Source organism: Erpetoichthys calabaricus, chromosome 9, assembly GCF_900747795.2.
Source record: "Erpetoichthys calabaricus chromosome 9, fErpCal1.3, whole genome shotgun sequence".
Lineage (NCBI taxonomy): Eukaryota > Metazoa > Chordata > Cladistia > Polypteriformes > Polypteridae > Erpetoichthys > Erpetoichthys calabaricus.
Genome location: NC_041402.2, coordinates 137,385,595 through 137,410,652, shown reverse-complemented (window position 1 = coordinate 137,410,652; position 25,058 = coordinate 137,385,595). Strand labels below are relative to the sequence as shown.

Here is a 25,058-nt window from a genome sequence, read left to right as displayed (position 1 = left end):
TTTAAATTTGCTTTTTCTTCCAGTAGATTGCATGTAGCCAAAAGTTATCAATACAAACTACAAAACAACACTGAAAGGCACGACAAACCACCATATGGTACACTGAGCCACTCCTAAATGGCCACTTTATGGCTGCCAGTCATCAAAATACTTTTATGTTTTGCATATTTCCTGAATTCAGCTTATTTTTGGTTATCGATGGAAGCACTTTTTACTGGCCCCATCATATCCTTCATAACTTATAGTTGTTATTTAGGAAAACATTATGACACTATAGATACACTACAGTCTCATAGCTCCTGAGTCCAGGCTTGGCAACTCCCAGTTTGGAGTTTACATGACAAGACACCACAATTTGTGACTGGTTGTTTAGATACATTCCAAAATCTTTGCTTGATAGGTTATTTTGTGACTCTATGATGGAACAGTGCCCAAACCAGGACTAGTTCTTACTTTGCAAACAATACTTATGGTAATGTATTCAGCTCCCTTGACTCTAAACAGGAGAAGTGAGCACAAGCAACAATAAATGGGTAAAGTTATCATTTAAATATATTTCATAAGGAAATATAAGCGCAGCACAGATATACAAAGTTGTTGCCCTCTTGAAAAGCAGATGCCATTTTTTTTTATTTTTTGAAGTGTAAAGTAATAATGGAAATAATGGAAAAACTGGAAGATTTGGCAAGAAGTCACAACACCAATGTTTGTGAAAATGTATGCATAAAATGGGATGGGCTTTCTGAAAAGGGAGAAAGGATTTAGAGTGCATGCGTATCTTTGTTAAGTTCTGCGCTTTATTGTGGTCTGATTGCTAATATTTTTAAGTAATTTAACATTACTATTAATTTTGTATAAGTATACTGGAGTATCTGTTTTTTAACTCTATATTTAGTGTTATTTTGGCTAAAAAGAAGCAGCTGCAAATGAAATGCCCCAAATTAATTCTGAACTCATTTACATATCTGTTTGTATTTGCTCTTTCCACCAAAACCAGGTTGCATCATAAAAGCTTCTTCAATGGACTGCACAGGCCCCTCTGCTCTGCAAACTGCTTCTCATTAGGATTCCTGTAGAAAAGATCCACCTACTGTTCCCTCACCTCCATGCAAACTGTATGCTCCATTGCCTTTATCTGCTCCATTCTTAAAAGATCCTTGCAGGCAGTAAGTCAAGGCAAGAGCATGGTGATTTTTTGGCTTGTTTTTTTCACTTTTTGCTTGACACAGTTCCTGATTAGCAGGGATAAAGGCAACATCCTTCCTCCACGCACCATTAAAATTCTTATCTGGAAATGGCCATATGCAAGAAGGACCAATCTAACGGGGAATGTATGTGCTGATCTCTATGATATCCATGGCTGCCACCTGACAGATAACCAGTCTGCTTTTAACCAGGCTGATGTTGTGGTCTTCCATCATAGTGACATCTATCCTTCTGTAGCTACATTACCTACAGAGAAGTGGCGACCCCACCTACAGAAATGGGTGTGGTTGTCTCTGGAGTCTCCAACCAACAACAGAAAGATCAACCAGCTAAATGGAATCTTTAATTGGACAATGAGCTACAGACGGGATTCAGATATTTTCATACCCTATGGAGAGCTTGTACCGAATATTGGCCAACCTTTCTCCATTCCCAAAAAGATCTCTCACTTGGCCGCATGGGTGGTCAGCAATTACAGGGAAAGTCACAAGAGGACTGGTGTTTTCCATAGTCTACAAAAATCCATGGCAATTGATATGTATGGCAGGGCTAATGGAAAGCCCCTGAGCAAGGACAGCCTCCTACAAACCATTTCCAAATATCCCTTCTATCTAGCATTTGAGAATTCCATACATCAGGATTACATAACAGAAAAGCTGTGGAGGAATTCTTTCATGGCAGGCTCAGTGCCCGTAGTCTTAGGACCACCACGAACCAACTATGAAGTGTTTGTGCCCGCAGGGTCATTCATTCATGTACAGGACTTCCCAAGCACCAAAGAGCTGGCAGAATACCTCAGGGCAGTGGCCAACAATGAGACTCATTATAGGCAATACTTTGAATGGAAAAAACAATTCACAGTCAAGGTGTACAAAGACTGGAGGGAGCGGTTCTGCCAAATCTGCAAAAAGTATAAAACCCTGCCCCAAAGAAAAATCTATCACAACCTTGAAGAGTGGATAAATAGCTAATGGTGCTTTGTAAAGTTACGATGAACATTTTTCAAAAACCTTCCTGTGGAATTCAAAATGTGCAACTTGATCACCATATTTAAGTGATATACTGTATTTTTGAAACAAGTACGTTTTCAGGATAAATTAATTGATTTTTGCTATGATCTATCTGGTGCTGCGTTCTATTAACATTGTGAGGTTCATTGGTAGATGCTTGTTCTGAAATAAGAACAGATTATTTTTTTTGACAGAAACAACAATAACATGGTGAGTGGTAGGGATTAGTCAAGGGGACTGTATAAGGAAAGGTATGTTTTGGACATTTCACTGTTCATATAACATACTTGTCTTTGCAGGGTACTCTAAGGTAATGGAGAAGTGGGTGTGAGAGACTACTTCATTGGTTCACATCATACCCAAAATGAAATGAACAGGCAAACACATAAATCCTGCCACAATCTAATGTTCAGAATAGTTTTACCCCAATGAAATATGATATAACCACAAGCTTAGGATGGGCCCAGTTTGAAAAAAGGACAAAAATAATGCAATGGCACTCTGTTACCAAATCAACTATTTTATTACATGAGATACAATAAGGTATCTTACCGGTTCACCAGACAGGGTACTGTAAATCAAAGTAATTGAACATAAGTTTCCTTTTCTTATTTTTTTCATCTTTACTAGTTTTCATGCCCAGAAGAATTCAGGATCAGCAGAACCAAACTAGTTTATAAGGGGGCATGCCTAGAAAAGTGGTCATTTACTGTTGATGTTTAATCAAATATTAAACCAACCCCATTAACAAAATGTTTTAACCTTCTCGGCACCAACCCCTCATAAGGTTAATAGAGAGTCAGACTCTGTGTGACATGTAATGATCCTCTTTATAGTGTGAAGCTCGAGTAACTCTCGGGATAGTATTCTGCTGCTATCTTGTGGATGAAAGAGCATCATGCTGTGAAAAAATCATGAATATTTGTGTTCAGCCTCTAACTCATCAATATTCATGAATGGGGAGGACCTTTCAACTAAAATACAATGGCAAACAGCTATACATCCAGTTTTAGAACAAACTGAAAATGAACCAATGCTCAAGTCAAGCAATAGCGATGATGTGACATGGTTATCAGATGTTGACAGAGTTAGGAAAACCGACATGTGTTCTGTAGAGCCCAAGCTGCCAAGTTTCAGTGATGTTCCATTTTTGGTGTTGGCTTCATACTATTGTTACCCTGCATCACTTTGTTGCTCTTTTATGGGTAAACCTGTTTTAAAGATGTCTGTTGATCATGATTATCTGGATTATTTATTATTTGGCAATGAGTCTGATGTTGATAATAGTTCTTAGAATAAACCTATAGGCAGAACCGTGCCGTTGGTTGGGCGGGGGCGTGAAGGGGTTGTTCAGTAAACCATTTACTTGTTTCACCCATTTTTGCCAAAGCTTTTCACTCATTATGACATACCGGTTTTACTAAAAGGACTATGGTGAAGCTAATCACCCAACAACTGTACCCACTGTGGGATGTGTATCAGGTGATCAAAAATATGCAAAAGATGTGCGTTTCTGATCTTCACAAAAACTTAAGTCTCAGTGGTTGTAAGGAAAGACTCATGGATACAGTACATCAAATCCAAACAGGCACAAGCTCTGGTTAAATCTGGAAGTATATACCCGATACTGGTAGAGGGACCAAGTGGAATGTCAACTACAGTACCTCAGCTAGCCCATCATGAGCAGAACCTTTACTTGAGTAAGGTGCTGTATAATGGACAGTGTCTATACCTCACCTGCTCGAGATTTCACTTAGAAGGAAAACTAATGCATGGCACTGCATGAGCAAACCACCTTCAAATTCTTGGTGACTCCATTCACATGAATACATCAAGTTGCAGTGGGGTCCAATATGTGCACTGAAAAAAATGATTGTGATCAATTGGAAGGTAGGACAAGAAATACGCCCATCTCCTAAGCACTGTTCACAATGTAGAAACCATCACTATTCATGTCTTGGGAAATGTGGAAGTCACCTAGCTTTGTGCTATGGTAGTCAACACATCACAGCATTGTCCCTCCTGCTCAAGAAAATCAGGCACTGACATTTTATCCTGTCATGTTTGTTACACATTTTGTTGTTGGGGGAAAATCAACACTTATGCCTAATTCCCTCTCCCCCCCCCCCCCGGTAAACAGAATGCTTAGGAGGTTAAGATTGCTTACTAAAACTATAAAATTTCTGAACTAGTGGCAATGACGTCTTCACTCTGAAATGTTACATTTCCATTTTAATAAATGGAAGTTTACAATAAGTGAGAAAATAGCATTTAGCTATAAAATGAAACACTAACACATGGGGTAAGTTTAAAGAACATTTAATTTGAACTGTTTAAAGCTTTTGGCTTAAATGAAGTAGAGCTAGAATCTCTGTCATTCTAAATGTAATTAGCATTGTACAAATAAAATTCAGATTTGACTTTTTTTATTTATTTATTTTTTTTAAATAGTGCAAATGCCAAGAATATAATATGTAGACTGAGGACAATGGCATTAGAGAATGCCATGTAGAAGATTCAGAACTTTAAAATTTGTACTTTAAATTTTATAATAGTTAAGAGAAGTATGTTCACATTAAAGCCAAATGACATTTTCTAGATATGCCATAAAATTGTAGTTGGTGTGGTTCAAATAACTCAAATAGGCCTGAGCTTTACAAAAAAAAAAAAACCCAACACCACACTATATAATGAACCAGCATTACCTACAGTAGTCCTTTTTGATGAAGGATCCCTTGTTGCAAGCAGTATACACTGATAATTTTAGACCACCCAAAAAAAAAATTATCCAACCTGTTTAATTTAGCAGATGTCTCAGACTAAATTGGGGCTGGGAAACAAAAAGACACCCTTTGGTTGCACTTTTTTGTTGCTGTAATAGAAGTCACCTGTTGGCGTTCAGGTCGCCACAAAATCTCAAAAATGGACATTCTGGTCTAGGGAGAAGACTACTGGGAATTTTTAAACCAGGTTTAGATGGATGGCCAATATATTAATGTTTTGTACATATAAAATTTGTATACACAATTTTGAGCACTAAGCTGTTGAGTTGCCATTTTAGGTGTCTATCCTAAAAAGCCTTGGATGACTTGACAAAAATGAAACCACTTCCAAGCCAAAAACTGAATTTTAATATCATCTTGCCATAACCAAAATATACAACACAGTAAATATGACCTTTGACAAAAGGTGAGGAAAAAAAAATGCTCAAAATATACTAGTTGTTACTAGGCTGCGATGGAAAGATGCATGCACCCTTCTCAGATTTGAAAAAGTAAAGGGAATGAATCGTGCTTTACAAGTTGGAGGCAATGGGATTACCTCAGACATGTATTGATGCCTTGCCAGTGCAAGGAGTTTTGCATACAACCCACCAGCATCTAAACATGGTGAATCAGTATTAAAAAATCAAAGATGTAATTTTTCAAATAGTAATTAAGAATGTTGAGATTTGAGTTTGCTGTATAACAAAAAACAAGTAACTAGATTGTTTTAAAATTTGGCATGTCTCAGAGCAAAATCTTTAGCCCTTAACTTGAACAAACAAGCCTGTTTGTAATTCTAACCAAGGAGAACAATAATAAAGGTCACTTATGTAAAAAAAAAAAAAAAAAAAAAAAAAAAAAAAAAAAGTAAATGAATGACTTGCTCAACTAAACTCAGTCGACTGAACAAAATTATCAACAGCTCTTTCAATTTCATTTGGGTCAGAGTCACAATTGTCTCCACAAACTTCCATCTAAAAACATTCATATAGAAAACTAAAAAATCAACTAAAAAAGCTACAAAAATTAACAAATGTAATAGGTTAGGTAAAATGAGTTTAATATAAAAAAAGCACAGTCAGGATGGTCAAAATATACAAAAAGGAACATTAATAAATTATATATATTAAAAAAAGTATTTGTCTCAAGCCCGTGGAACACAGACAAAAGCAAGCTTCTGCCCGATTTTCCACCTTCACTTGTGGCATATCATCAACTCTGACCAGGCTGCTAATGTGACAAGTACAGGACAAAGGTGCTGCTACATGTTGGCAGTGAATAAACGTTAGTCATTCTACTTCCGTTTCTGGGGGAAAAGTTTTTTTTTTTTTTTTTTAAAAAGCCTCAACTAGTTTTTTGTGAGAATTGGACTATTATATATAAAAAATCCAATCCAGAGTGTGTTTGGCCTCATACTGTACTAGCCTCATAGTGGACACTGAGTCAACTTGTTAGCTGCCCAGCAGTCACTTGCAAGGGGTGCCCCGAATGCATAGTTTGCTTTCCTATTTCAGGTTTGTAGAAAGCAGGCATGCACAGTTGTGATGAGGATGGGGTCATGGTAGCTCCTGGATATGCCTGTGCTTGGTTTGTTGAGTTGTGCAAACTGGAACTAGGATCAAAGTAGTGCCCTTCTGCAATCTCTTCCAGAGGCAGGGCTAGCCTCTTATCCCTCTGACGTCTGTTACAGAACCATACTCTCACAACCTACAAAGAGAGAGACCATTATCATCATCATCACTACTCATAAGTAACATGAAGCCTAAAAAAGCTTGCAATCTGATGCATCACAAGCCCTATAGCTTTAAAAGCACAACTGCAACTTCAATATTTAATAAGCCAGCGACAAATAACCAGACAACCCTTGGTAAAAAGCTGACACAAAGCAGAAATGTGGCAAAGGCAAGCAGGACTCCCCTATTTAAATAAAAAAAAAAAAAAAAGACAAAACAAAAAAAAAAAAAAGTTAAAATGGTGTAGGTTCACTTTTATATGTTGAACATTGGCTTCAATGTGGATGTTTTAAGGTTTGTTTCCCTTTTTGGTGCTCCTTTGAGTATAACCAAGTCACTGGGGGGAGTTAACACTTAAAATTTTACAAATACAAACATCACTTAACACCAAAAAACGTTTCACACTCAAATGTATGCTGCAAGTCTATTAATTTTTTTCACCTAATATTAAAACACTGAACACGTAACCTAAAGAAACAGATGCAGGATATCAGTGTTCACATTTAGAGACTTGAATTTCATGATAATCATAGTAGAGACTTAGGAATCACAGCATCTGGGCTGGTATGCCACTATTTACTTCATGCACATATTTGGTCCAAATCTAAAATTTGCAGACTGTAGTAAATAAAATCCTTTTGGAGTCTAATCCACCACAGACATGCTGTAGGGTATACGTATGCACAGAGGTAGCAGATGGAGTACTTCTGGTTACTTCCTTCAGATATCTGACAAATGGCAGCATTTATCAAACCCTAAAATACATGACAGCTATATATAAAAACACAGACTGAACACACACACACACACACACACAGAAAGGCTACATATTTTCAAAATGAGACCAAAGACAATTGTAAGACGTTTAATAGTTTCCGGATCATCCATACCAATACATATTGGAGATCAAGGCAGGATCAGCAACTATAAAAATTACACATCCCCACAGTCAGGTGCACATGTTAACTATGACTGATTTAGTTTCATCCAATTGTCTTGGTACTGTAAAGCAATATCCATCATAAGAAAATTAGCTCAGAGGCCACAAAAGGGGATAGTTCTATAGTCCATTTTCCATAGTTAAAGCTGCAATAAAAACTAATCCATGCATAAGACAGCCTTTGACATTCCAAATTAAAAACCACCAGTTCAAAAACTAATTTAAGTTTTACTAAACGGATAAAATTTTGCTCTTCCTGCATCGGCTGAATTTTTACACACAGAACTCCTTTAGTCAGTAGTATCCAAGTAGTTAAGTAAAAACATTTTAAATAACTCTCCCAAGTCTTGTCTCTCTAAACAAGGCAGCAGTCCAACATTTCAATGTTGGGGTCCTCTAACATGGCACCTAGTGGGCATATCCAAAACAAATCCCCTGTCCCTACTTTCGTCAGTATAAAAACTGAAAGGAAAATCTACCATTTTAGTAGCCTAAACAAGTAAGCCAGCCTATAAATATTGCTATAGGAAATTATACTTTGTAAGCTATTACAGAATATAACCGCTGCCACCACACCATCAGGCTAATTCTTAAAAAGGGCAAATATTAGTACTATTATAAAACTTCATAATGCTAAATAAGCATTAAGTTTTATTTTGATTTATTTTAGAAGTACATACATGATTAAAGAATTTACACAAAGAATTAGTAGCAACAGAAATTCAATCACTAGCACTTATAACAACGCCTGAATAGGAAACGGCTATATAGTATCTATGCGGTGTCATTATGATATCAGTAATTAGTAACAGTTACTAACGTAACAAATGGTTGTGAAAATAAAAATTATGATATAAGCAAGCATCAGTAGTAGTATCAGCTGTCAAATATCGTAATCCTTTAAAGTTTCCACTGCCAATCTCAATACAGCGACTCATTCCATTAATCCAGCCTGGGGAGGCACCCCCCCCCCCCCCCCCACTTGTCAAATACTCATGCAGCAAATACCATGCCAAAGCCATTATAAACAATCATGGCCAAAATTATCTGCACCCCTGGAATTTTCCCAGAAAATGCACCATTTCTCCCAGAAAATTGTTGCAATTATAAATGTTTTGGTATACACGTTCATTTCCTTTATGTGCATTGGAAACACCACAAAAAAAAAAAAAAAAAAAAAAAAAACACCCAAAAATGCCAAATCTGACATGTCACACAGAACTCCAAAAATGGGCCAGACAAAATTGGCACCTTTTCAAAATTGTGGGTAAATCGTTTTGATCGCATATGATGCTCGTTTGAACTCACCTGTGGCAAGAAACAGGTGCTGGCAATATAGCAGTCACACCTGAAGCCAGCTAAAATGGAGAAAAGTGGACTCAACCTCTCTGTTGTGTGTCTGAGTGTGCCACACTAAGCATGGAGAACAGAAAGAAGAGCAGAGAATTATCTGAGGACTTGAGAACAAAAATTGTGGGAAAACAACAATCAAGGCTACAAGTCCATCTCCAGAGATCTTCATGTTCCTTTGTCCACTGTGCACAACATAAGTTCACAACACATGGCACTGTAGCAAATCTCCCTGGATGTGGACGGAAGAGAAAAATTGATAAAAGACTGCAACAAAGGATAGTCTGGGGCTGTTTATCCACCATTCAATCAACTTCAAAACATATTCAAGCTGTTCTGTAGACTCGGTGCAACAGTGTCAGCTCAAACTGTCGACATCTGAACGAAACGCTATGGCAGGAGAGGCAGGAAGACCCCACTGCTGGCACAGAAACAAAAAAGCCAGAATGGAGTTTGCCAAAATGTACTTGAAGCCAAAATTCTTCTGGGTAAAATGTCTTGTGGACAGATGAGACCTAGGTAGAGCTTTTTGGTAAAGCTCATCATTTTACGGTTTACAGAAAACAGAATGAGGCCTACGAAGAAAAGAACAGTACCTACAGTCAAACATGGTGGAGGTTCTAAGAAGTATTGCTGCCTCTGGCACTGGATGCCTTGACTGTGTGCAAGGCACCATGAAATCTGAAGACTACCAAAAGATATTAGGACACAATGTAGGGCCCATTGTCAGAGGTCATGGGTGTTCCAGCAGGACAATGATCCCAAACATACCTCTAAAAGCACCCAGAAATGGTTGAAGAAAGCGCTAGAGGGTTCTGAAGTGGCCAGCAATAAGTCCAGATCTAAATCCGATTGAACACTTATGGAGAGATCTCAAAATTGCTGTTGGGAGAAGGTGCACTTCAAATCAGAGACCTTGAGCAGTTTGCAAAAGAGTGGTTGGAAATTCTAGTTGAGAGGTGTAACAAGCTTGTTGATGGTTATATAAAGCGCTTGATTTCAGTTTTTTTCCAAAGGGCATGCAACCAAATATTAAGTTGAGGGTGCCAATAATTTTGTCCAGCCCGGTTTTTAAGTTTTATGTGAAATGTCAGACTTGGTTTTTTTTCTCTTTTTGTGTTGTTCCAATGCACATAAAGGAAATAAACGTGTACACCAATACATTTGTAATAGCAACAATTTTCTGGGAGAAATGGTGCATTTTCTGAGAAAATTCCAGGGGTGCCGATAATTTCAGCCATGACTATTTCTACTCCATCCAGAGACACTGCACCGATCAATGTCACAAAATCTCCTGACTCCACTACAAAGAACCCGTCATCTCCCTGATGCTGCAAAACTTAACCTTTGTGCATTTGATGTGCAAGCTGCTTAACAATGATCTACCAAGCAATACATTCTTCCAACCTCAAAATCACCTGCAAAAGATTTTAATTCTGGTGAAGAACTCAGATGAGAACTACTCTGACTCCCCAGGGCATCCCTATAAATTCCCAAGTGTCCCCTGCCCACTGAACCCAGTAATTCATCCAACACTCCCTCAACGATTTCTAAAGCAGAACAGCTCGTTTTTATTCCTATTCGCCTTAGCTTCCACTCACCGATGCATCATTAGCTTTATTTTCTAATTCATGCCGTGTTCATAACATCTGGCTGATATGCACAGACCAGACTTTAAATATCTAGACATGTTCTTCTGGTTTAAAATACCCAGTTAATATAGTAGAGGATGTAGATGAGAAAGCTCTTGGAGAAAGAAATGAGAAGACTCCCTAGTACAGAGTGCACTACATAATCCCCCTTTGCTACCACAGTGCTGGGTACTTGTAGAACAACATCTAACCCAGGGATGTGCAAAGTCATTCCTGGAGGGCCGCAGTGGCTGCAGGCTTTTGTTCCAACCCAATTGCTTAATAAGCACTAATTGCTCTAGAAACACTTCTGCTTCATTTTAGTTATCTCCCTCGTTAAGATTTTGAACCCTTATTGCTTATTTAAGTCTTAAACAGCTGCATTCTTGGTTTTTAATTGCTCCTTATTAGCAATAAGATGCAAATGACAAAAGAAACCAGCAGTTATCCATTTTGCTTGTTACCCTTTACACCTGTGTGTATTTATCATGCACTATTTGGTTTAATTAAATACTTGGAAGGAAAGAGAAGACAAAAAAGTCAAGGATTGAGAATTACCCATCCGTTTTACACTTCAAAATATTTGGATATCTTTAGAATGGAAAAAAAAATCTAGGATTTGAGAATGACTTGACATAGCAGAGTTAAAGCACTAAAAAGCCATGAAATGTAATTATTGGCAAGGATTGTTTTCTAATTAAACAACTGGGTTGGAATAAAAACCCGCGGCCACTGCGGCCCTCCAGGAATGGCTTTGCACACCCCTGATCTAACCACTACCCATTAAGATTTGCCAAGCCTTATGACAAACCACATACTTTCAATAGTCTGCAAAGTTTAGATGCTTATGCTTGCTTAGGATATGGGACATCTTGAAGAAATTGAACTATCATGAAAATAAAGCAACGCTGCCTCACACTTTCACGCCCAATCTGTAGATAATCCCTCCATCTTGTATATTTTTGTAGTGTTCATCCTGACTGTAGTACTTTTGTATTGAGAGAACTGCATCACAGACATCCCAACATAATCCGCAGGTTTTCTACATACTGCGATGGGTTGCAAACACTGTCTGGGGGTGTTCCCAACTAAGTAATGTACTAGCTATAGTTCTGAACTGCTTAAAGCAGGGATTAAAATAAGGGATGATTGTTTGTATTTAAAGAAAGCCATTCACAAAAATGTCATTTAAACTATAAATACACTTATTCTCACAACTGTACATGTTAAGAAAAACATCTTTGTTGCTTAGTATATTAAAAATAATCACTTGGGTGATTAACAAAGAAGCAGCCTATGTTTGCATGATAAGCTGAACAACATGCAAGACAAGAATTGGCAACAAAGCATTAAAAAGAAATTTGCTAAATAGGTAACTTACATCCTTTTCAAGATTGAGCTCATCAGCAATCAGAGCTATTTTCTGTGTATTGGGCTTTGGACATGTAAGGAAGACAGCCTCCAGGGCCCCTCTTACACTTTCTTCCAGGCTAGTCCTCCTCTTGCGTTTTTTCATATCTGCAGACAAACGTTCAACTTTGTACATCTGTGAGATAGGGAAGAATCTTAATGTAGCAGTTTCACTTATATTCAGACATCTAGACTAAGATATTCATGTAATTATGGATAAAGACTCGGTATTTGTCTTGGTTGAAACTACTGTAATCAGTACAAGCATTTTGTCTACTCTGTCCAAATGTGCTCTTATGGGGCATTACCATAGCCAGATTTATTATTTGGCATTAAGTGTTATAGAAGGATTCTTACAATTGGATTCAAGGAGTAGTTCAAAGAACTCTGGTTTATTCAGTTACCTTTAATGGCTTAATTTCAGTTACAATGTAGTTCATTTCTTACCTAATGACATACACATGAATTTGTACCCTTTGAGAGGCTAGTGTCTAAGCGCCAAATGAAAGTAGCACAGATTTTAGAAGATCTCACCTCCTGTGGGTTGTCTGTAGATTCGGCTTCATTCAGTAAGCGCTGCAGAAGGGGCTTCAGCTTGCACATGTTTTTAAAACTTAATTGGAGAGATTCAAATCGGCAGATTGTAGTCTGACTAAACATTTTTCCTGCAGAAATAAAAATGCACATGAACAGTTAAAAATCTCTAAACAGGCACTACTCACCTGCAGAAACTTGAGTTTAAGCTGGCATCCAAAAAGACATCCCAAAAAAGGTTTCAGATTAGTGCCTGCCAAGCCACTACCATTGGTACATGACAAAGACTAGGTAAATGGGATTGCATTTTTTAAAATTTAATAACTTAGCTACATAACTGGCAGTCAAGGCATCTTTCAAAGGCCAAGAATGTTATCAGTCAAGTTGTCAAGTCCACCAGGGGGATTTAAAAAAAAAAAAAAAAAAAAAAAAAAAAAAGGTCAAGTCACTGTTAAGGACTTCAAGGGAACCATTAATACAAGGATACAGCTTCAGCATATACAATGGACTGGCTGTGAGTCAGTATATATAATGGGGTTAAACATAATCCTATTTTAGCATGAGGGTTATTCAATTTCTTCCACTTTGAGGAGACCATAATATTGGGGGGGGGGGGAAAACCACCCACTACTTGCCTTCCTTGACAAAATTACTATATTCAAACACCATATATAAAATTAAATTTAAGGGGAACCTGTCAACGATTTTTCCAGTAAACTGCAGGCATACATGAACCTCAAAGAACTGAAATTAGCAAAATTTCTCTAAATTAGTTGAAATGGGTAGTGATTTTCTTACTGCTTCAGTTTAAATTCACTGGTTTAAGTTTTGGAGCAGCATGGTGAAGTACTGGTAAATGTTTCTTCCTTGCACATGAAAACAACCTGGGTTCAAATGTTGACTAATTGTCTATATGGAGGTTTTTCCACTCAAACCCTTAAAAAGGCATACATTGTAGTCAAGTGAGCACAGCAACCGACTTAATCATAGCCAAAACTACTATAAGTAAAAGGTACAAGATGATGTTTTTGCCATTCAGTTTGTCTTGGGTACGACTATGAAGTTTAGATACAGCAAGAGAAGAAGAAAGGTCATTGGATGGGTTATCAAGTTTTCTTTCAATAATGTGTATCATTTTTCTAGTTTTGCTGTGGGAGAGTTATAGGAAGAGTCACAAGTCTTGTTGCAGGATTCATAATTATAGACCACTGAATTTTTAAACATCTTGCAAGGACTTGTATTGACCTCTTCAAAATGAGGAGCTTTTACACTCTTCACAAAAGGTTATTCAATGGATCTTTAGATCTAACCCGAATGGAAAACCCCAATTTGATGTATTAGCAAATATTTATTAACTTGGTAACCAATAAAGTTTAGGACCTGTTTAAATACATAAATACTAACTGGGTAACCACACCTTGAGCTCCATTTTCATTTTGATAAGCTTTGTACTGCATATTGATATTATTTTATTGATTAAAATCATATCATTCCATACAAATAAATCCATTTTCGATCTTATGTTTGTAAAAACTGATTTTGGCAGATTACTTCCCCCTTCCTAATTCATAAAATTCCTGCAGGTGTTCAGATTACCAGTTTTTCATTGCATGCATCAAATTTTATATTTACAAGTTACTTATATTCTTTAAAGGAATTACATATGGATTATCTTTACAGTTAAGTCAAAGTACAGCAGCAGTTTCTAAAACAGTTCTGTAGTTAAGCAAATGTGTGTTTGCATGCGCTTTAACAACCCAGTTAGTCAAAGACACACTTTCTAAAATGCCATAAAAACCATTATCCTGGTTTGAGAAACCAGGTTCACACACATTTCTCCGAGTAACCAATATAATTGGGCTACAGTCAAGGATTTTGTAGTATGCATATGTCTGCGTGGCCGCCGGTCTTATCTTTGGCTGCATTTACAAAGCAACATGTTCTGAGGGAAATTCTTGGCCAATCACATTATTCCTTGTCCTGGGTTAAATAAATCAGTCTGTATAGTTCAGAAATCACTAAACTCATCATGAGAAGAACATCCATTGCGCCAAGCTCAGCAACACCATCTTTGGAGCGGTTTTGGTGGTATTAAAACAACAGTTTGATTACTTAATAAAGCAGAGAGTAATCCAAAGCAATACTTATTTTATTGAAGTAAAAATACATATATTCTCAGCAACATTGAGTTTAAGGCAAGAAGCACATGTGCCAGTATGTCGGTCCTTTGCAGCACCCAATGACACAGAAAAGAGTGTTCAGCAAGTAATCCGGTAACAGAAACATTAAAGCATCAATTTAGCTTTAATCCAGCTGAGAGGTGTATGTTGAACCAGTGGGATCAGATGATGCAGTGGTCAGTGTCCATAGCGCAAATATTTGAGAGTAAAGTTTGGGGATGTTTATATTTATAAAAAAAAAAAAAAAAAAAAAAAAAAAAAAAAAAAAAAAGTTGCCTTCAACACAAAATTTAATAAAGTTTAGTCCTTTATTTATATAGCACCTTTCCCATGCTCAAGGCATACACAAAAATTCATGAAACTGGCCAGAAACACAGCCAAAGCCAAACTAAGGTTCATATATAGGCTTAGGATTTAACAAATGTGTAGTTTTTCAAACAAAAGAAAAAAAAACAAAAAAAAAAAAAAACAGCATGTATCATAAAAAGCAAAGCATTAAACAGTGCATTATTCATTACTTACAAACACTCCATGTAGGTTTTCAGACTCGGCAGTTAAAGCTTTTTTTCCCCTCTCTCCACATTGACATCAGAGCACTTTTCACAACCTTATCCTGGTTTTGTGTGTACATGTAAACACACCTGGAACTCTGCTTTTTTATTTTACAATATATAGTAATGGATAAGTAAAAAGGCATTTAATGGTAGGTACGAAAACCCGCACTACACTAGTATTTGAAGTAGAGTTAGAGTTAAAATCCTATTAAAATATAAATGAAATAGTATGTGCCAACAAGAGGAGGAGGGGAGCTGGGACTCACCATAAAGATTTCCAAGTGCCACACCAACATCTGCCTGGGTGAAGCCCAAAGTGACCCTCTTATGTTTCATCTCTTTGACAAACCGCTCCAATTCTTCTGTAGATATCTTCTCCTGCTAAAATAGACCATGTTTCAACACTTCAGCCACTTCACAAAAAAAACAAACATGCAATACAAAAAAGGTTATTAATCAATCCTTAAATCACTACTGGAGGTCAGCAGTGTGTTGGGTTTAGAGAAAGGAGGAAGAGAAAAAAATAAAAATGTAGAATACTCTGAAGAATAACTAAAGCACTGATGGTCTGGGTTGTGCTTCGATTGCCATAATAGGCTCAAGGCCATGAAACCCCAAAATTAGATTGCAAAGAAAGTTCAGTCACACTTAATCGTGCAAATGTAATGGCTACTCATTTGCTCTTAGGTAGTTATATACCATCCCTCTTCAACATAATGTGCGAGAGGTGTTGATCAATTGTCCATGCCAAAATCCCAGTATCAAAAAAATATTGTAGACTTAGTCCATGCAGGTTCCCTTAAGACAATGCTTCCTAGCTTTACTGTGCAAGTCCTGTGCCAAACCCAAAAATATGCATAAAGATCAGAAGACACTGAACTACTCTATGACCACAAAGGAATAAAAGACTTGAGGAAAGATCTGCAGGACAGTGTCTCCCAGGCAGATTAGATCAGGATTCCCTCTAAATGACAGCCAGCTAGTAGACCCACCTCCCCACCAAATCTACCTTACAGGGCTCAAGTGTTACTTTGTTTTTTAGTATTAGGAGCATTAGCTTTCAAAAGAGAATAAGGACAATAATAAATTTTAAAATTAAGTAGTTCCACTTAGATCAGCTGCAATGAAGAGGCTTGGAATGTTAAAGATAACCTCAAAAAAATTGCACAACTGGTAATGGTGGAAACTGAATGGCTTCGGATTCTCACACAGAGGATGGAAGATTTCTGGTTACTAGTGCTTTGGTAACGTCTAGCCACAGCTAAATGCCTTTAGAATTGGTTTAATGGAAGTTTGGCAGTAAGTGCACTATATACGTTGATCAATGGACACTAACTGAACCAAAAAGGTTCTTTTCCAAGCAGCACATTTAAAACAAACTCAACATAACAGTTTAAGAAGCACACATACATACATACACACAGGGCAGCAAATAAGAATCAAAGCCAAAGGAAAGTTAGTTTAACCAGTCTTCTTCCCCTTCCAAATACTGTGAAAAAAGTGTAAAACAAAACATGTATTCAGCCATGCTTAGCCAACAAACGGAACAGATATTTTAAGATAGATATTCACTTTTAATAAAGTCTGGAATTACCCTTAGATTAAGAGATTAGCAGCAATAAACACCTGCAGATCTTGGGGCAAGGATTTAATAAGTGACAAAACTGCAGCAAGATTCTATTTGCTTAAAATCCAGTGTTGCTACATTACAAGAAAATTTTACACATTATTGTACTACTATTTTCCAAGATGGATTACTGCTTACCATCACAAAGCATTCTGGAAATGCAAATTCTTAATGTGTGCACTGCTGGTTTTTAAAAGAGGAAGAGGGGAAGGAAAAAAAAAAAAAAAAAAAAACTTGAAAAGTTAATGCTAAGGACAAATGTAATAACTGGTGAGAACTAGTGTAGTAGAACAGTCTAATATGTAAAAGTCAAGACTTCAGTCTTACGGATAGGATTTAGCCAGCAATAATCCAGCAACTGCACTTTCAGATAAATTCAACTAGATATTAATCTAAACTGGCCAGGGTGCCATGTTCCCTAAAGCACCTTGCACCAGTGCTACACCACTATTCCTCCGTTTACTCAGCTGCTAATTACGGTTAGTTTCAGTTTAGGCACTGATTGAACTCCACACTAAGGAAAAGACATTATGTACAATTTTCCATAACCATTAACTATTTTATATAAAACAAACATTTACTATAAACTGCACCATATATTTTAAGAAGGCCAACTACTGAACATATTCTTATTACTGCAGTATACCTGAGCAATCTAACAGTGCCTAATAACCAGAAATATTCCATTCATACATACATTTTCTGACACTGTCCACTACAGGGTTGCAAGAAGCCATAGCTCAGTTCTAGATTCTGTGGGAATCTTGGGAAATTGCTCAGGATAAGACACCTGACTGAGCAGCAGTCATGTAAAGCTGCTGTTGCAATTTTCTAAAAACAGGAAAAAAAAAAAAAAAAAAAAAAAGATGCTTCAAGATGAGAGCCAAATTTGAGTATCCCAAAAAAAAAAAAAAAAAAGTTTTCTAAAAGGCAAAGAATAAAATTTTAAACAATTGGGAGTTTCAGTTTGCTGTAAGGTGGTATCATTGAATTCAAATACAGTAATCCCTCGCTATATCGCGCTTCGACTTTCGCGGCTTCACTCTATCATGGATTTTATATGTAAGCATATTTAAATATATCATGGATTTTTTGCTGGTTCGCGGATTTCTGCGGACAATGGGTCTTTTAATTTCTGGTACATGCTTCCTCAGTTGGTTTGCCCATTTGATTTCATACAAGGGACGCTATTGGCAGGTGGCTGAGAAGCTACCCAACCAGAGCGCGTATTACCTATTAAATAAAACTCCTCAAATATATTGTGAGCACGGGGGCTCTTCGCACCCCTAGAGGATACGGCCGCTCCTCAAAAAACGCTGAAAGATTACCTTTACATTGCTCTCTTCTTTGCTGGGCTTACATATGGCTGCTTTATCAAGCAATATGCTTCCTGCACGGTGCTTCGCATACTTAAAAGATCAAACAGCACGTATTGATTTTTACTTTTCTCTCTCTCGCGCTGACATTCTCTGCTCCTGACGGAGGGGGTGTGAGCAGGGGGGGCTGTTTGCACACCTAGACGATACGGACGCTTGTCTAAAAATGCTGAAAGATTACCTTCACGTACTCCCTTCTGTGCAGCTGCTTCGTGAAGCGACATGCTGCACGGTACTTCGCATACTTAAAAGCTCGAAGGGCACGTATTGATTTTTGATTGTTTTTATCTGTCTCTCTCTCCGACATTCTCTGCTCCTGACGCACACTCCTTTGAAGAGGAAGATATGTTTGCATTCTTTTAATTGTGAGACGGAACTGTCATCTCTGTCTTGTCATGGAGCACAGTTTAAACTTTTGAAAAAGAGACAAATGTTTGTTTGCAGTATTTGAATAAAGTTCCTGTCTCTCTACAACCTCCTGTGTTTCTGTGCAAATCTGTGACCCAAGCATGGCAATATAAAAATAACCATATAAACATATGGTTTCTACTTCGTGGATTTTCACCTTCGCAGGGGGGTCTGGAACACAACCCCCGCGATCGAGGAGGGATTACTGTATTGAGGAGGAAACAAGATACAAAATGGAGAGAGCATATGCGCTCCACTGGGTTAGCAGAAATTTAATTTTACAACTTAAAACAAATTTGCAAGATATATTCTACCTCATAAGAGAAATTATTCACATCTTCAGCCTGTATGCTGGTAAAACAAAAATTGACAATTTGATTTTCACAGGGCTCTTAATGTTTCTACTGCAACAGTAACAGTTGGCCAGAGAATTTATCGCAAACCTGCACTGACCAGCAAACTTACCAAGTATGCCTATTATACAGCATTCAAACTTTACCTGCATGCATCCAAATTCTATTTTGTAAGCAGCAATACAAGCGTCATGGAAAGCAACTCTACTATGCCCACTATGAAGGGCCAGGACATTAGCACAAACCATTCAGAACACAATTAGACTTGTTTTTCTAGTACACATAAAAACACTGACAAAGTTTATGGAAGTATCCAGTCTTGAATAGCAATTTTTTAAGACTTCAATTTCAGAGTTCAAACACGATGGGGTAGTGCACAGACAATTTGGACAAATGCATGATTTTTAAATGAAAATGTAGTGTGGACGGGACCTGAATGAGCAGAATAGGTGATAAACATGCACTACCCTTAACAGCACTATAAATTTGCCATTACTTAAAATAATGGGTACATGAAGTGCAATTTCAAAAAACTTGAGCCATTGCCAAAAACAGAAAACAACCTACAAAGTCTCATGGAATCTTCAGCATATTCTGAAAGCTGGGAATAGGAATCAAATCTTTGCTTTTGTCCCATCTTCCACCTCACAATCAATGAATATCTTAAAACTGCGTGCCACCTGCTTGTATAAGGAATGCAGAGTAGAAGGGCACTGCACTTCTGTGTACATATGTCAAGGCTCCAGACATACTAAGGGGTACTGGAGCTTTATGAAACGTTTAGATTATAAATCATATTTGATACTGGTTCTTTGCTAGCGTTACGCTTTACAAAACAGATAGATATATATATATTTATTAAAAAAAAAAAAAAACAAAAAAAAACACACATTAATGCTCTCTTTGAAACTCCAAATAAAAATAAAACTGCCAATTCCACTTTTAACATCAGCTCTACCAATTTGCATGTACATATCTAGGTACCTTGACCATGACTACAACTGCCCACTAAAAATAAAAACACACCCACTCACTTACCTTAAACACTGCAACATAAGGGAAGCAACACCAAAATGCTTTTGCTTTTTTTTTTTTTTTAAAACCACTTCTTAAACAAGAAAAGGCCCCTAAACAGCCATGGGAGGAGGAGGCCATCACGGCTGACCCTGCACAAATTTTACATTCTGTGTCAACAATTCATATATTTATATTCTGACACTATTGTACAAAGTGTGCTTTTCATTGCCACATTGTTACAATAACTTGAAAGTTAAAGGTGTTCTTACATTTTTGCCTACTTTTGTGTGCGAGACACACACACACACACACACACAATTGTCTGCATTAGCTCATTTCTAATACTGTAGTTCACTATTTAACGTTTCCCCATTCTCTCAGCATCAGGAGTTTTTCTGCAAGAAATTAACCTCACATCAACAACTCTAATGTTAGGGTTTCCTGTGATGGACCCACATATAATCCAGGATGGTCTTTCTCCTTGTACCCAATGCCATAAGGACACGTTTACCTCAGCAAGCTCATCAACCTTTTATTTATAATTCTGTCCATCCATTTTCTAAATCCATGCATTAAACTGTAGAGCAACCTGCCCTAATTGTTTGGAGCACGAGGCTTGGATGAACCAGAGATGGGATGCCAGTTTAGATCTAGACACACACACGCCTTTTCAATAGGCTTTTGCCAATTGAAGACAGGACTCTTGACCAACAAATAAGGGGGAGAGGTGGGTCTTTAAAAAGTCAATCCTGAGACGTGTTTATGGTGTGCGTTAATACTGGAGGCAAATTTTAAAAAGCATACATTTTGAATGTTTTGTGCAAATGACTGGATAACAGACAAGTGGCTTATGCAACATGAGCAATACAAGATTTTATTCTCGTGAGGGATGTTATTTCACAACCTTTGCTGCTGTACAGCATTGGTCACTATTGGCTTCATAAAAACTTTCAATTCTGCATGAAAATATGAGATAAAAATTCTTCTCAGCCATCACTAAAAACATCTTCATTAGGAGGAAATCCATCATGCTTCAAGGAATAATATGAGACGTGCCTGTATTAAAGAATGTTTCAGCAAACCATTTCCTGGCAGAAGCGGATTGTGAATTTAACATATAAGCTGGCTGCGGGGTTCCTTACATTATCTTATCTAGGTGCCGTCCAAAAATTGACAGTACTGCAAGTCAAAAGTCCTAACTTGAAACAGGTCAGCCCCTGTGGTGTTTCTCCACATCTTGGGTTTGGTAGTTCTGGGGTGTCAATGCCAGGGTGTGGGAACACTAAGATAAGACTTTTATGGTACACAAGAATGCCATGTGCACGTTATACAAGTGCCAAAGCTTCAATCAATATAAAATGGATATTACCTTTCATGACTGCCTATAAGTTTGTGCACTTGATATTTTCTGGTAAATCTAAGAAATTTAAAATGGTTACACCTTGACTGACAGGACATTAAGAAACCAAAGAACCTAATCCAGGAGTAACCAAGCATGCTCACCAAGGACTTGGTGCCTCCATAATTAATGCCAGACCCAAGGCCAGAAACCACTTACAACTATACTCATTTTAGCACAAGATTAAACTTCAAGACTGCAAAATAAAAGCTTTAAAAGAAAGTTTACTGGCTTTCCAAAATTAATACATTTACCTCACATTTTCTTCTATGTAGATTCTATGAAGCAAAGGTTAATTAGCCGTTTCTTTGCAAGTTATGAAAAGGATGTTTAGCAAGGAATGGAGTTAAAAGGGAGGGAGTAATCAGACACACACGAATGCCCCCCTTTTTAAAAAAACACCCAACACCAGGGTATCACCGACACTACCATGTGGTCAAGACCAACTCTCAGCATGGATCATATAATGTTCAAACTCAAGGGAACTTCTATCCTCACAGTAAGTCACAAACAAGCAGTGTAGAACCTACACACTGAGAAATCTATTAAATTCATGACCTCCTGCAGTCAACTCCTATCCACACCACCAGGCAAGACTGCTACTAGACAGTGATCTGATGAGGGTTTCTGCTGTGCTAGGTTTATCAAACACAGTATGGTCAATTTAAGACCCTGTCTTGGGGTTCCATTAGAACAAATCCATTCCAAACAAACATCATAAACGGTCAGATGCAGTCTTTGCAGTGATTTATCTCTTCAATCCCAGAATTCCCCAGTAGCGCAACGTCTACCATGAGATTTTCTTCCTTATCTTTAATGTTCATGAATAGGTTTTGCATTAACTTTAAAGTTTCTGAATGCTAAAAACAAAGCAAACTACTGTTTAAAGATCACAAAAACACACACAATCTGAACATAAAGCATACATTTAGCTGGATAGATAGATAGGCAGTGAAGTTAAAAAAATGAGCCAATACAAAAGGAGGAATTCAATTGTGGAAGCAAATATTCAGTAACATTTTACAACTGGTTTTTATAAAGAATTACACCACTTTTAAAAAGTTTACAGATCAGAAAAAAAAAAAACCTCATGCATTCATCCAACATCAGGGTAAAGCCATCAAATATAAATGGAGACAATGTATTTCTAAGTAAGAATGATGTCAAAATTAACGTTGGAAGACTATTGGGTCCCCTTGACTAAACCCGAAAAGCAGAGTTGCTTCGACGACTGCCTGTAGGTTATTTATCGTCATGTTTAATCCAAGCCTTAGCAATTCGTTTATTTTCTGGACCACTTGTAATCGTTAAACTATACGGACGGCAACTCACCACCTGTCCACCAAAAAGCGAAGTGCTCTATGCACACTTGTATGCACTTCAGTTCGGACTTTGTGACGTCAATGGTCCAAAGATGGCACTAAGTTTCCACTGAGCAGACAAGCAGGTAGAACAAAATCGCTGCAGGGTTATATCTTAATAGACTGATAAAAGTCTTATCAAAATGAGCTCCTCTCCTTACCTCTTCCTCGGAGTCACTGGAGTGTCCCAGCTCGCTGCCCCCGCCACTGGAGGAGCCGCTGCCTCCAGAGTTCGAAGGGTACACCGGCGTGGCAACGGTTGAAGTCGAAGCGGCTGATGGACTGGCCCCCGTGGGAAGACCCGGCCATGAAGGTGGGCCCCAGGATTTGGGCCAATAACCGCCGTAAGGCCCGGGCTCCCTACCCTCACAAATGTAGTCATCCGAGTTCTTCTCGCTTTTTATCGCCAACTCCCAGGTGTCTATAGGCGGCTGGTGGACCGCTGCAGTTCCGGGCGCTGGGGACGAGACGGGACACCGAGGTCTGCACTGACCGGGGTCTCCCGCCGTAACGTCAGGGTATCGGTAGTCACCAGTGACCGACGAGAACGGGAAGAAGTGCGGCGTGGCCACCCCCGTATACGAGGTCGCTGGAGCGTAGGGATGCGGCTCCTCCTGCATACCGAACTCCAAGCAGCGCCACATGTCTGCTCGGGCCGAACCGGCCCGATCCACTCCTGCCCGGCAAACCAACGTATAGCGAATGACCAAACTCGACTCTACTAATCTCACGCACCTCCACACTCCATTGCACGCGTTACCGTTCACAGCCCACTAATGAGACGCGCTAATTCAATTTCAGCGCTAATGAGTGCCTGGGACCGTATGCTAATGTTCAGGGTTCTCATTGGCCATCCAAGACAATTGGCCGCGAAGCAAGGCGCCGTAAATGAACTTGATGTGTTCGGGGAGGGGGCGCGCGTACATCCGCCTGGCGCACCGGGGGGGTGGGGGATTTAATTGTCCATTTCATGGCTGTTAAGTGGCCATTCACGTCTGTCTGCGAGGTGAAGAGCTATCGGCTGCGAACTGGAAAAGTCATCTGGCCTTATGCAAGCCATGATAGCCCAGGCCAGAAAGAACCGAGCGATTGTGAAATGAAGTGGACTGATTACATTGATATGGTTGTTTCTGGGCCAGATGGGACTTTGGCATCCCTGGCTTATTATTGCAAAAACATGTTTGATCTACAGGCTTAATGTGTGTTCTTCTGAGTCCTGCCTGTAACTGAGCCAACTGAAAGTGTCCAGATATATTCCTATGATAATATATGGTCAACCGAATAGCCTCAGTTGCTGGATCAAGAATGTAATCTGCACAAAATCTGGCTTTACTTGCTTCATTAATTGCTAGCAATGAGATAGGTGCCATGCTTGTTGAGTGATCAGTGCACTTTTTGAAGATGAAGATTGATCTTCAAGTTTTGAGCAAGAAAGAAAAGGTGGCATTATAGTCTAGGGTTTTAGTGCAAAATGTTTTGGTATTGTGGCTTCTTAGTGAACGGTTCAACTTAGTAGAGTAACACAATTATATTATTTTTGGAACAGCTACAAGCTGATATTTCCAATATGTATGTTATTTTTTTAATTTATTGAGATAGCTGGACCAATTTGAAAGCTTAATGTGCTATGTACTGTATTGCCATACCTATCACTGAGGTTGCACTTGGTTTATTGTTGGACAGATCTCTGGTGTTCTCATTGGTTTCTGCACTGATCCTGGGATCATAGGATCCTGCCATAACCACTGGGACAATTATAAAAGTCATAACACATCTCTTATTATTGGGCTAGTCTGAGTGGTCTGGAAACTTCTTTTTACTTCCCTAGAGCCTTGGCTATCAGTGAACCTCTGGAGGTGCTAATGCTTGTTGTTGAGCTGGATTTTATTTAGCAGAGGTTCCAGAGACACTGGGTTATCACCTGTTAGGCTATTAGTTGCAAGGTTTATTATTGAGTAATCTACTGCATGCCCTTAGAGAAAGAGGTATTGGTTTTTTATTTAGTCAAATGGGGAACTAATGTGCCTGAATTATTACAGAACTAGCTGCACTGATTTGGATTTTTAACTTAGATGCTTAAATGTCATGGAAACTCTGGGTTATGGGTGGATTTAATTGTTAATTGTAGGCTATCAGAGTATAATTAATTAATGTTGGAAGGTATCCTGTTTTCAGCCAATGGTCGTCAGAAGTGTTTGTTTTCG

The 25,058-nt window shown here is 38.3% G+C and overlaps 2 protein-coding genes and 1 long non-coding RNA gene across 5 annotated transcripts in view; 1 reads left to right on the top strand and 2 right to left on the bottom strand.

Moving 5' to 3' along the window:
- Positions 1 to 2,221, top strand: part of LOC114658154 (alpha-(1,3)-fucosyltransferase 7-like) — a 227,024-nt gene extending 224,803 nt beyond the window's left edge. For both annotated transcript variants that reach the window (XM_051931825.1, XM_028810234.2), the window contains exon 2: positions 998 to 2,221. In XM_051931825.1, the coding sequence (XP_051787785.1) occupies positions 1,107 to 2,177 (1,071 nt within the window). In that variant the 5' untranslated portion in view covers positions 998 to 1,106 and the 3' untranslated portion in view covers positions 2,178 to 2,221. The remainder of the gene's footprint in view (positions 1 to 997) is intronic.
- LOC127529147 (uncharacterized) overlaps positions 1 to 2,527 on the bottom strand; it is a 202,248-nt gene extending 199,721 nt beyond the window's left edge. The window contains exons 1-2 of the long non-coding RNA XR_007935834.1: positions 2,284 to 2,527; positions 2,001 to 2,242 (exon numbers count right to left, since the gene is read on the bottom strand). This is a non-coding gene — a long non-coding RNA (uncharacterized LOC127529147). The remainder of the gene's footprint in view (positions 1 to 2,000; positions 2,243 to 2,283) is intronic.
- A 3,321-nt stretch (positions 2,528 to 5,848) lies between these two features.
- Positions 5,849 to 24,089, bottom strand: pou5f3 (POU domain, class 5, transcription factor 3). Of its 2 annotated transcripts, none has more exons than XM_028810233.2 (5): positions 23,016 to 24,089; positions 15,580 to 15,691; positions 12,580 to 12,710; positions 12,017 to 12,181; positions 5,849 to 6,688 (listed from the first exon to the last, which is right to left on the bottom strand). In XM_028810233.2, exons 1-5 carry the CDS (start codon positions 23,496 to 23,498, stop codon positions 6,425 to 6,427), a joined length of 1,155 nt encoding a protein of 384 aa, XP_028666066.1. In that variant the 5' UTR covers positions 23,499 to 24,089; the 3' UTR covers positions 5,849 to 6,424. The 2 variants fall into 2 exon arrangements, with proteins under 2 accessions (XP_028666066.1, XP_028666065.1); XM_028810232.2 differs by having other exon boundaries at positions 5,850 to 6,688; positions 15,580 to 15,694; positions 23,016 to 23,813.
- Positions 24,090 to 25,058: the final 969 nt, after the last annotated feature.